The 12,428-nt window shown below is 47.2% G+C and overlaps 1 protein-coding gene and 1 long non-coding RNA gene across 2 annotated transcripts in view; one reads left to right on the top strand and one right to left on the bottom strand.

Moving 5' to 3' along the window:
• LOC140424991 (uncharacterized) overlaps positions 1-12,428 on the top strand; it is a 111,895-nt gene that overhangs the window by 60,423 nt on the left and 39,044 nt on the right. The window lies entirely within an intron of this gene.
• efhb (EF-hand domain family, member B) overlaps positions 1-12,428 on the bottom strand; it is a 98,533-nt gene that overhangs the window by 49,665 nt on the left and 36,440 nt on the right. The window contains exons 4-5 of the mRNA XM_072508744.1: positions 8,237-8,417; positions 1,723-1,833 (exon numbers count right to left, since the gene is read on the bottom strand). Coding sequence (XP_072364845.1) covers positions 1,723-1,833; positions 8,237-8,417 — 292 coding nt within the window. The remainder of the gene's footprint in view (positions 1-1,722; positions 1,834-8,236; positions 8,418-12,428) is intronic.

Here is a 12,428-nt window from a genome sequence, read left to right as displayed (position 1 = left end):
AAAGTGGGTCCCAGAAACGATAGTTCGACAAACAGGGCAAGTTTCAAAGCACGTTGATGCTCAAGATCGAGGGATGAAGAAGCACATCGACCAACCCAGATGCAGGAGATCGATTCAAGGCGAAGCTCCTCCGGAAGCACCAAATTCAAGTCAGAAGCCACGGCACCAAAGATTCCAAGAGTCTTGCCTCCTGGGGAACCCAATGCAGAGACAGGGGAGGTCAAGGACACGGACTCAGATATGGAGACCCAGGCATCGGAGGTTTCTGATGGTGAAACACCAGAGAGCAGCCACCAGTAGTGGCTCCATCGTGGCGATCAGCAAGGAAACGACGTTCGCCTTCCAGTCATACACTTCCTGACCCAGATCTGCAGGGGCAAGACATACAACCATGGGACACGCAACCATGGGACACGCAACCATGGCGAAAAAGAAGACTCCCTCCTTCTACACCTTCCTCTGATGGGTCTTCAGACTTTGTGGGGGTGGGGGGGATGTGTAATAACCTGGACAAGAACTATGGGGATGGACCAATTAGCCTCCCCGTGAGCATCGTGGAATACAAACTTCCCCGCTTGGGGATATGGGGGGAAAAACATCAGTGGAGTTAATGGATTCTTATATTAAAGCCAGACCAGATGGGAAACAAGCATGCGTAGTTCCGGCTAGGACCTGAAGTTCACCTGAATAGTTCACTTACAATAAACCAGTTTTCTTTCTGTCTCGCGTTTGGACTCCTCTGCGGCCACTAACGTGGGGTTCCTGTTCACAGTCAGCCTGCGTACCAAGCAGGAGGCCTTTAGGGCAGGAAGCCTACCTTTGGACGGCACGGTGACGCAGTGGAGCACTGCTGCCTCATGGCGCTGAGGACCCGGGTTCGATCCCGGCCCCCGGTCACTGTCTGTGTGGAGTTTGCACATTTTCCATGTGTCTGCGTGGATATCAGCCCCACAACCCAAAAAGATATACCGAGTAGGTGAATTGGCCACGCTAAATTGCCAGTTAATTGGGGGAAAAATTGGATACCCTAAATTTTTTTTAAAAGGAAGCCTACCTTTAGGGCAGGGCGGCATGGTGGCACAGTGGTTAGCACTGCTGCATCACAGCGCCAGGGACCCACGTTCGATTCCAAACTCAGGTGACTGCCTGTGTGGAGTTTGCATATTCTCCTTGTGTCTGCTTGGGTGTCTCTGTAGGGTGATTTTTCGAAGGGTCTGGGCAGCCTCGTTGGGCTGAATGGCCTCCTTCTGCACTGTAGGGGGAGCAGAAAGAGGTAGGGTGGTTGGTACAGAGGCCAAGCAACATGGAAGCACCTGCAGAGGCCTGACCATTTGGAAGCAGGGAGACCTGATGTTTAAAGGAGCCTGGTAGTGGAGGGGTGCTCTTCACACCCAAGGCCTGATCTGGGTCACCTTTCGTGCTTCACCCCTGCCTTCCTGCCAGCCTAAAAATTGAAGCTGGGTGGACTAATTGGCCATTTAAGGTGCTCAAGGGGAACGAGTGCAGGGATGTCAGCCTAGGCCTCACTGGTCCCTCTAATAAATTGTGGAGAGGTTTGGCCGGCCGAGAGCCCAGTGGGAAGGTCGTGACAGCCGAACCCACCTACAAACCTACCAGCAGGGAACACAAAATTCTGCCACAGTTGTTTACACATTTTAACCTTTGACACAACTTCTACAACCCCATTTTTGGGGGTCAGAATTCAGCCCCGTGTTTCCTTACCAACATTGTAATCATTATGTGTTAGCACATATAGTGGATGTCCTTGCATTGATTCTTCATAAACTTGTTGTCGAGCCTTTGGTGGATTTATAAGCTCTCCAGCAGTGATATCTGAAATAGAATTTTCAATAAGTAGACTTAACAAATCAAATTCTAAGAGGTAACAATGCTTTTTTCCTTACTTTTTTTCATGGTATGTGGGTGTCGGTGGCAAGGCCAGGATTTGTTGCCCATCCCTAATTGCCTTTGAACTGAGTAGCTTGCTAGGCCATTTCAGAGGGCAGTTAAGAGTCAACCCCATTGAGGTAGGTCTGGAGTCTCAAGAAAGCAGATCTGGGTAAGGAGGTCAGTTTTCCCTTCCCAGATGGGTTTTTATGACAATTGATAGTTCCATGTGCACCGTGAATAAGAATAACCTTTTAAAATTGAATTTAAATTCCACCAGCTGCTTTGGGGCATTTTGAACCCATGTCCCCACAGCATCAGCCTGCGTCTCTGGATTACTTGCCCAACGATGTTACAACACCGCTGCTGCACATGCTTAACACTCCTAACGTTTATAACATCAAAGTAAGTGTCAGTTTTTACAGTTGGCAACAGTGCTGTGAGTCAGAAGACTGCTCAAGCTCCAGGACTTGAGAACTTCACACTAGGCTAGCACCTTCTTATAGTGTTGAAGAAGTGCTTTCTTAATTCTTTCACAGTTTGTGGACATTACTGACTAGGCCCGCATTTGTTCATAATTGACCTTGAAAAGGTGTTGCAATTTTTGAAGTTACTACCTTTTAACAATAACTTGCATTTACATATCACATTTCACTTACAAAAATAACCCAAGGTATTTCACACACGGTCTCACCAAACTGCAAAAGGGAGAAAATTTAAAGAGGAGTTGGGGAAGAGATGGGCATGGGCTTGAGTGCCAACATCATGTATAGTGATATTTGTTAGGAATATGAGGCTGGACATAGAAACGTAGAAAATAGGTGCAGGAGTATGCCATTCAGCCCTTCAAACATGCACCACCATTCAATATGATCATGGCTGATCATGCAAATTCAGTATTCTACTCCCACTTTCTCTCCATACCCCTTAATCCCTTTAGCCGCAAGGGCTAGGACCAGCTGCCTCTTCAATATATCCAACAAACTGGCCTCAACAGCTTTCTGTGGTAGAGAATTCCACAAGGTTCACAACTCTGTGAGAGAACAAAGAAGAACAAAGAACAATACAGCACAGGAACAGGCCCTTCGGCCCTCCAAGCCTGCACCGACCATGGTACATGTCTAAACTAAAACTGTCTGCATTGACAGAGTCCGTATCCTTCCATTCCCACCCTATTCATATATTTGTCTAGATGCCCCTTAAATGTCACTATCGTACCTGCTCCCACCACCACCTCATTCAGAAAAGCAGTGACACCCTTCCATTCAGAAACGCAGTCACAGCCTTCCATTCAGAAAAGAAGTTCTTCCTCATCTCAGTCTTGAATGGCTTACCCCTTATTCTTAGGCTGTGACCCCTAGTTCTGGACGTCCCCAACATCGGGAACATTCCTCACATATCATAGAATTTACAGTGCAGAAGGAGGCCATTCGGCCCATCGAGTCTGCACCGGCTCTTGGAAAGAGCACCCTACCCAAGGTCAACACCTCCACCCTATCCCCACAACCCAGCAACCCCACCCAACGCTAAGGGCAATTTTGGACACTAAGGGCAATTTATCACGGCCAATCCACCTAACCCGCACATCTTTGGACTGTGGGAGGAAACCGGAGCACCCGGAGGAAACCCACGCACACACGGGGAGGATGTGCAGACTCCGCACAGACAGTGACCCAAGCTGGAATTGAACCTGGGACCCTGGAGCTGTGAAACAATTGTGCTATCCACAATGCTATTGTGCTGCCCACTAGCCATATCTAGCCTGTCCAGCAGTCCCATCAGGATTTTATGTTTCTATGAGATCCCCTCTCATTCTTCCAGACTCCAGTGAGTACAAGCCCTGTCAATCCAGTCTTTCTTCATATGTCAGTCTTGCCGTCCCAGAAATTAGTCTGGTGAAAAAGGCTTTTTACACGTACATAAAAAGCAAGAGGGTAGGCAGGGAAAGGGTTGGCCCACTGAAGGATAGGCAAGGGAATCTATGTGTGGAGCCAGAGGAAATGGGCGAGGTACTAAATGAATACTTTGCATCAGTATTCACCAAAGAGAAGGAATTGGTAGATGTTGAGTCTGGAGAAGGGGGTGTAGATAGCCTGGGTCACATTGTCATCCAAAAAGACGAGGTGTTGGGTGTCTTAAAAAATATTAAGGTAGATAAGTCCCCAGGGCCTGATGGGATCTACCCCAGAATACTGAAGGAGGCTGGAGAGGAAATTGCTGAGGCCTTGACAGAAATCTTTGGATCCTCGCTGTCTTCAGGGGATGTCCCGGAGGACTGGAGAATAGCCAATGTTGTTCCTCTGTTTAAGAAGGGTAGCAAGGATAATCCCGGGAACTACAGGCCGGTGAGCCTTACTTCAGTGGTAGGGAAATTACTGGAGAGAATTCTTCGAGACAGGATCTACTCCCATTTGGAAGCAAATGGACGTATTAGTGAGAGGCAGCACGGTTTTGTGAAGGGGAGGTCGTGTCTCACTAACTTGATAGAGTTTTTCGAGGAGGTCACTAAGATGATTGATGCAGGTAGGGCAGTAGATGTTGTCTATATGGACTTCAGTAAGGCCTTTGACAAGGTCCCTCATGGTAGACTAGTACAAAAGGTGAAGTCACACGGGATCAGGGGTGAACTGGCAAGGTGGATACAGAACTGGCTAGGCCATAGAAGGCAGAGGGTAGCAATGGAGGGATGCTTTTCTAATTGGAGGGCTGTGACCAGTGGTGTTCCACAGGGATCAGTGCTGGGACCTTTGCTCTTTGTAGTATATATAAATGATTTGGAGGAAAATGTAACTGGTCTGATTAGTAAGTTTGCAGACGACACAAAGGTTGGTGGAATTGCGGATAGCGATGAGGACTGTCTGAGGATACAGCAGGATTTAGATTGTCTGGAGACTTGGGCGGAGAGATGGCAGATGGAGTTTAATCCGGACAAATGTGAGGTAATGCATTTTGGAAGGGCTAATGCAGGTAGGGAATATACAGTGAATGGTAGAACCCTCAAGAGTATTGAAAGTCAAAGAGATCTAGGAGTACAGGTCCACAGGTCATTGAAAGGGGCAACACAGGTGGAGAAGGTAGTCAAGAAGGCATACGGCATGCTTGCCTTCATTGGCCGGGGCATTGAGTATAAGAATTGGCAAGTCATGTTGCAGCTGTATAGAACCTTAGTTAGGCCACACTTGGAGTATAGTGTTCAATTCTGGTCGCCACACTACCAGAAGGATGTGGAGGCTTTAGAGAGGGTGCAGAAGAGATTTACCAGAATGTTGCCTGGTATGGAGGGCATAAGCTATGAGGAGCGATTGAATAAACTCGGTTTGTTCTCACTGGAACGAAGGAGGTTGAGGGGCGACCTGATAGAGGTATACAAAATTATGAGGGGCATAGACAGAGTGGATAGTCAGAGGCTTTTCCCCAGGGTAGAGGGGTCAATTACTAGGGGGCATAGGTTTAAGGTGAGAGGGGCAAGGTTTAGAGTAGATGTACGAGGCAAGTTTTTTACGCAGAGGGTAGTGGGTGCCTGGAACTCACTACCGGAGGAGGTAGTGGAAGCAGGGACGATAGGGACATTTAAGGGGCATCTTGACAAATATATGAATAGGATGGGAATAGAAGGATACGGACCCAGGAAGTGTAGAAGATTGTAGTTTAGTCGGGCAGTATGGTCGGCACGGGCTTGGAGGGCCGAAGGGCCTGTTCCTGTGCTGTACATTTCTTTGTTCTTTGTTGTTCTTTGAACCTTCGCTGGACACCCTCAACAGCAAGAATGTCCTTCCTCAAACTAGGAGACCTAAACTGCATACAATACTCAAGTTGTGGCCTCACCATGACCCTGTATAACTGCAGCAAGACATCCCTATTCCAATAATCAAATACTCTTGCTATGAAATCAGCATGCCATTAGCTTTCCTCACTGCCTGCTGTACCTACATACCAACCTTCAGCGACTGTTCCACCATGACACCCAGGTCACGTTGCACTTCTCATTTTCCTAAACTGCCACCATTCAGAGAATGATCTGCCTTTCTGTTTTTGCCACCAAAGTGGATAACATCACATTTACCCACATTATATTGGATTTGCCAAGTATTTGCCCATTCAGCCAGCCTATCTATGTCACCCTGCAGCCTCTTTGCATCCTCCTCACTGCACACACTGCCACCCAGCTTAGTGTCGTCTGCAAATTTGGAGAAATTGCATCAATTCCTTCGTCCAAATCATTAATGTATATTGTGAACAGCTGGGGTCCCAGCACTTAACCCTGCAGTACCCCACTAGTCACTGCCTGTCACTCTGAAAAGGACCAGTTTATTCCCACTCTCTGCTTCCTGTCTGCCAAACATTTTTCTATCCACGATAATACATTACCCCCAATACAGTGGGCGCAATTCTCCACTCCCACGCCGGTTGGGAGAATCGCCTGGGGCGCCAAAATTTCCGGGGACGCCGGTCCGACACCCTCCCACGATTCTCCCAAGCGGCGGGAACGGCCCGGTCGAGTTTCGTGGGCCGCAGGCCGGAGAGTCGCCGGAGATACCCAAAATGGCGATTCTCCGGCACCCCCGCGATTCTGAGGCCCGGATAGGCCGAGCGGCCAGGCCAAAACGGCGGGTTCCCCCCGGCGCCGTCCACACCTGGTCGCTACAGTTGTGGGCGGTGCGTGAACGCTGGGGGGGCGGCCTGTGGGGGGGCGAGGGTGGATCCTGCACCGGGGGGTACCTTAAATGTGGGGTGGCCCGCGATCGGTGCCCACCAATCGTCGGTCCGTCCTCTCTGAAGGAGGACCTCCTTCCTTCTGCGGCCCCACAAGATCCGTCCCCCATCTTCTTGTGGGGCGGATGTGGACAGGACGGCAACCACACATGCGCGGGTTGGCCGGCCAACCCGCGCATGCGCGGATGACGTCCGTTATGCGGCGCCGGCCACGTCATCTAATCGGCACCGCTTTTACGCTGGCGACAAGGCCTCGCGCGGGTAGATGACGCAGCCCCGATACTGGCCCATTGTCAGGGCCTGAATCGGTCGTGACTGGGGCTGTTCCGTGCCGTCGTGAACCTCGACGGCGTTCATGACGGCGCGGCCACTTCGGCGTGGGGGTGGAGAATTGCGCCCCATGAGTTTTAATCTTGCTCACCAACCTTTTGTGTGGGACCTTGTCAAAAGCCTTTTGAAAGTCCATATTCACAACATCCACTGGTTCACCCTTGTCCACTCTATTGGTCACAACCTCAAAAATTCCAGATTTGTCAAGCATGATTTCCCTTTAGTGAATCCATGCTGACTTGCACCGATCATGTCCCTGCCTTCCAAATGCTCAGATAAGGTGCTTCCTCCAGATATTCAGCGTATTTATTGAGTGAGCTGCTGAGCTATACAAACCAGGGATATCCCAGGTTCATTGATGTCGGGCACATTTGTGTTATGTCACTATCAGTGGCCCTAGTGTTTCTGATTTAAGGAAGGGGAAAGCTATCGACCAGGGTTGTTGCATTTGAATATACTCTGTGATCCATGCCCAAAATCAGACTTGGCTGCATTGACTACGCAAATGACATCTGGCATGACACGTGTATGAATAATAATGGCAAACTGGATAAGTACTGGAGGATACCAATCACTCATGGCACAGTGCTCCAACAAAGAGTAATTTTAATCCTCACCAGCCCGTAATGGGGACTCGATAGGCGGATTAACAATTATTATATTTAAATGTGGTTTACATGCTTCAGCTTTTGGCATCAATTTGGATTTAACAGCTGCAGGTCGGGTTTTCCAAGACTCCGGAAACTCAGCAACTGAAGGGAGCACAAGTGCCACATCCCTGGTACCAGTTTAGTAAATCTCGCCCCCCCCCCCCCCCCCCCGCCCCCCCCCCCCCCCCCCCCCCCCCACCACACACACACACACACCTTCTGCAAGGTTTTGACATCCTGATTGAAATGTTGAGCCCATAATTGGTCACAATACTCCAGCTGGGGCCTACAAAGTGATTTACCTTAACCTACTTGCTTTTATCTTCTAAGACCCTATTTATATAATAGATTCCTCATGCCTTTTTAATAGTCTCCTCAATTTGTCGTGCCAGTGTCAAAGATTTGTGTAGATATACATCCTGATCTCTGTTACTGAAACCCCTTTAAAACTGTGCCCTTTATCCTCCACATGATCAGAGGTTTCATAATTTAGATGTAGGGTTGAATTTGCAATAGGCTTGGAAAATTAGGCAAGCCATTCAAAAGTCCATCGACTTCGGTCGGACTGGAAATTCCCGCCATAAAATTCCACTAGTAATTGTAGCTTGCCTTATATTTCTGTCCGTGTACTCCTTCTTTATTCTAATTATTAGTACCTTGGACTCCTCTTTTGCCAAACGTGGTCTTATATATGTCCATCCCTTTGGGTAATCCTGGCGCTTGATCATGAGACTTTCCCAATGGAGCTCGCTGGTTGCTTGGATATGTTGCATTAATCTTGTCAAAGAATATTTGCTGAACCCGAGTCCTCAATGGTGGATTTAACAATGATGATGCCTAAATGCCAAGGTGAAATAACACATTTTATAATATACTTAATTTTAATTAATAATCTCCTTATTTATTCCCAATTTTTAATCTCGTTGGATGCAGGATTTGCACTCCACGGTTCCATTTGCAACTTGCTCAGTTGCTAGCACACTTATTTTTGAGCCAACGCTTATCGATTTCAGACCACATGAGAACATCAGCACAGAACCTAGGTTGACACTCAATGCAGTACTGTGGGGTTTGAACTTGCTTGTCTTGATGGACTATAAACATCGCATGATACTACTTAATAATAATAATTGAGGCCAGTGAGTGTTTCCCGGTGTTATCGCCAACAATTTTCCCTCAGATGGTATCCAAAAACATATTAATTGGGTTTTTTTCAATTCTTTGATGGCATTAATGGCTAAGTCAGCATTTATTGCCCACCCCTAACTACAAAAGAACAAAGAAATGTATAGCACAGGAACAGGCCCTTCGGCCCTCCAAGCCCGTGCCGACCATGCTGCCCGACTAAACTACAATCTTGTACACTTCCTGGGTCCGTATCCCTCTATTCCCATCCTATTCATGTATTTGTCAAGATGTCCCTTAAATTTCACTATCGTCCCTGCTTCCACCACCTCCTCCGGTAGCGGGTTCCAGGCACCCACTACCCTCTGTGTAAAAAACTTGCCTCGTACATCTACTCTAAACCTTGCCCCTCTCACCTTAAACCTATGCCCCCTAGTAATTGACCCCTCTACCCTGGGGAAAAGCCTCTGACTATCCACTCTGTCTATGCCCCTCATAATTTTGTAGACCTCTATCAGGTCGCCCCTCAACCTCCGTCGTTCCAGTGAGAACAAACCGAGTTTATTCAACCGCTCCTCATAGCTAATGCCCTCCATACCAGGCAACGTTCTGGTAAATCTCTTCTGCACCCTCTCTAAAGCCTCCACATCCTTCTGGTAGTGTGGTGACCAGAATTGAACACTATATTCCAAGTGTGGCCTAACTAAGGTTCTATACAGCTGCAACATGACTTGCCAATTCTTATACTCAATGCCCCGGCCAATGAAGGCAAGCATGCCGTATGCCTTCTTGACTACCTTCTCCACCTGTGTTGCCCCTTTCAGTGACCTGTGGACCTGTACACCTAGATCTCTCAGACTTTCAATACTCTTGAGGGTTCTACCATTCACTGTATATTCCCTACCTGCATTAGACCTTCCAAAATGCATTACCTCACATTTGTCCGGATTAAACTCCATCTGCCATCTCTCCGCCCAAGTCTCCAAACAATCTAAATCCTGCTGTATCCTCTGATAGTCATCATTGCTATCCGCAATTCCACTAACCTTTGTGTCGTCTGCAAACTTACTAATCAGACCAGTTACATTTTCCTCCAAACCATTTATATATACTACAAACAGCAAAGGTCCCAGCACTGATCCCTGCGGAACACCACTGGTCACAGCCCTCCAATTAGAAAAGCATCCTTCCATTGCTACTCTCTGCCTTCTATGACCTAGCCAGTTCTGTATCCACCTTGCCAGCTCACCCCTGATCCCGTGTGACTTCACTTTTTGTACTAGTCTACCATGAGGGACCTTGTCAAAGGCCTTACTGAAGTCCATATAGACAACATCCACTGCCCTACCTGCATCAATCATCTTTGTGACCTCCTCGAAAAACTCTATCAAGTTAGTGAGACACGACCTCCCCTTCACAAAACCATGCTGCCTCTCACTAATGCGTCCATTTGCTTCCAAATGGGAGTAGATCCTGTCTCGAAGAATTCTCTCCAGTAATTTCCCTACCACTGACGTAAGGCTCACCGGCCTGTAGTTCCCTGGATTATCCTTGCTACCCTTCTTAAACAGAGGAACAACATTGGCTGTTCTCCAGTCCTCTGGGACATCACCTGAAGACAGTGAGGATCCAAAGATTTCTGTCAAGGCCTCAGCAATTTCCTCTCCAGCCTCCTTCAGTATTCTGGGGTAGATCCCATCAGGCACTGGGGACTTATCTACCTTAATATTTTTAAAGTTGCCCAACACCTCGTCTTTTTGGATCTCAATGTGACCCAGGCTTTCTACACACCCTTCTCCAGACTAAACATCTCCCAATTCCTTCTCTTTGGTGAATACTGATGCAAAGTATTCATTTAGTACCTCGCCCATTTCCTGTGGCTCCCTCGAGAAGGTGATGGTGCGCCACATTCTTGAACCCCTGCAGTCCCATGTGGTGGGAATACACACCACGTGCTGTTAGGAACAGAGGTCCAGGATTTTGACCCAGCGACAGTGAAGCACCGGCGATATGGTTCTAAGTCAGGATGGAGAGTGGCCTGCAGGGGAACTTGCAGGTGGTAATTTTCTCGAGTATCTGCTGCCCTTGTCCTTCATGGGCTTGGAAGGTGCTATGCAGAGAGCCTTGGTGAGTTGCCACTGTGCGTTGGTGGTAATGGGAATGAATGTTAAGGTGGCAGGTGAGGTGTGAATCAACCGGGCCTCTTTGACCTTTATGGTGTCAATCTTCTTGAGCGTTGTTGCAGCTGCATTAATCCAGACAAGTGGAGAGTATTCCATCACACTCCTGACATGTGCTTTGTGAGTGGTGAACATGATTTGGGGAGTCAGGAGAGAGTTACTTGCCAGAGAATTCCAGGCCTCTCACCTGTTCTTGGAGTCACAGTATTTTTATGGCTGGTCTAGTTCAGTTTTTGCTCAATCGGAAAAAATTACTTATTGTTGCTCGTGGCCCAATGTTCGTGTTCACTGACCATCATATAAAACTGCACAGTCATTACTATAGTCCAACAATGAACTGTTCGAAATATGTTTTGAATATTGCAATATACAGGTGCGTATGTTGGCTCTCCCACAGTCAAATATCATCTCTGAATTTACACAATGTTGGTCATCTCAACTTCATGACATCAGTTTTTCTGCAATTTACAAGATCTTTAAAATCTGCAGAAATATAGCTAAAACAGTGAATGAAATATGGTAAGCATAGAATAAATGTAGCACAGAAAAAGGCCTTTCAGCCCATCATGCCTGTGCTGGCTCTCTGCAAGAGCAATTTAGCCAGTCATGCTCTCTTGCCTTACAGTTTTATTCCCCTTTCAGCTACTTATCCAATTCCCTTTTGAAATTGAACATGACCACAGCATCCTCTCAGGCAGTATGTTGCAGCTCCTAACCCTTCTTGACTCTTCTGCCAATCGGAACAGTTTCTCTTCATCGTCTCGGTCCAGTCCTCACAACTTCAAACATCTCTATTAAATCACCTCTGAACTTTCTTTTCTCCAAGGAATGAACCCCAGCGTCTCCAAAATAATCGCAAAACTGAAAACCCTCATCTCTGAAACCGGTTTTGTAAATCACCCTGTCTGTATAAAGCCTTCAGACCTTTCCAAAAGTGTGGGTCTCAGAATTGGCAGCAACACTCTGGTTCTGGCCGAACCAATGTTTTATAAAGGTTTGACATAATTTCCTTGAGTTCATATACTAAGGAGCAGATATTTTAAAATGGTGGACAAGACCCAAATGCCGACGGCATTTCTGGCAGATCTCATTTTTGCCTGTAGGGGAGAGGAGGGGGTGGATGTGATTCACACCTGAGGAAAACATGAATTCAGCAGGGCCCTTTGAACCGAGTTCAAACAGACTCCATTTAAGGCATTAAGCTACAGTGTGGCAGTTACAAATTAATGGAATACACAGAAATGCTTGTGAAGGACAGATAAGGTCTATTTTGAACAAAGTTGTGTAATTCTCTAGTCTTGTGGAACCAACCCCATATGAAAGGAGGATTGGAAAATTTGGGCCAATGCCTCCACAGTTGCCACCCTTATTCCTCTCAGTATCATCACATGCATCTCATCTGTGCCTGGTGACTAATCCACTTAAAGTTCAACCAGTCTTCCTCTTTATGAATTTTTATCCCATCCAGTATCTCAGATTTCTCCTCTTTAATAATTATTAATTCATTGATTAAATCCTGCGCCTGTCATCTGTCTTTTGCGGT

The sequence above is a fragment of the Scyliorhinus torazame genome, chromosome 6, assembly GCF_047496885.1.
Source record: "Scyliorhinus torazame isolate Kashiwa2021f chromosome 6, sScyTor2.1, whole genome shotgun sequence".
NCBI classification, from domain to species: Eukaryota; Metazoa; Chordata; class Chondrichthyes; order Carcharhiniformes; family Scyliorhinidae; genus Scyliorhinus; species Scyliorhinus torazame.
This window is presented reverse-complemented; position numbering and strand designations above follow the sequence as displayed.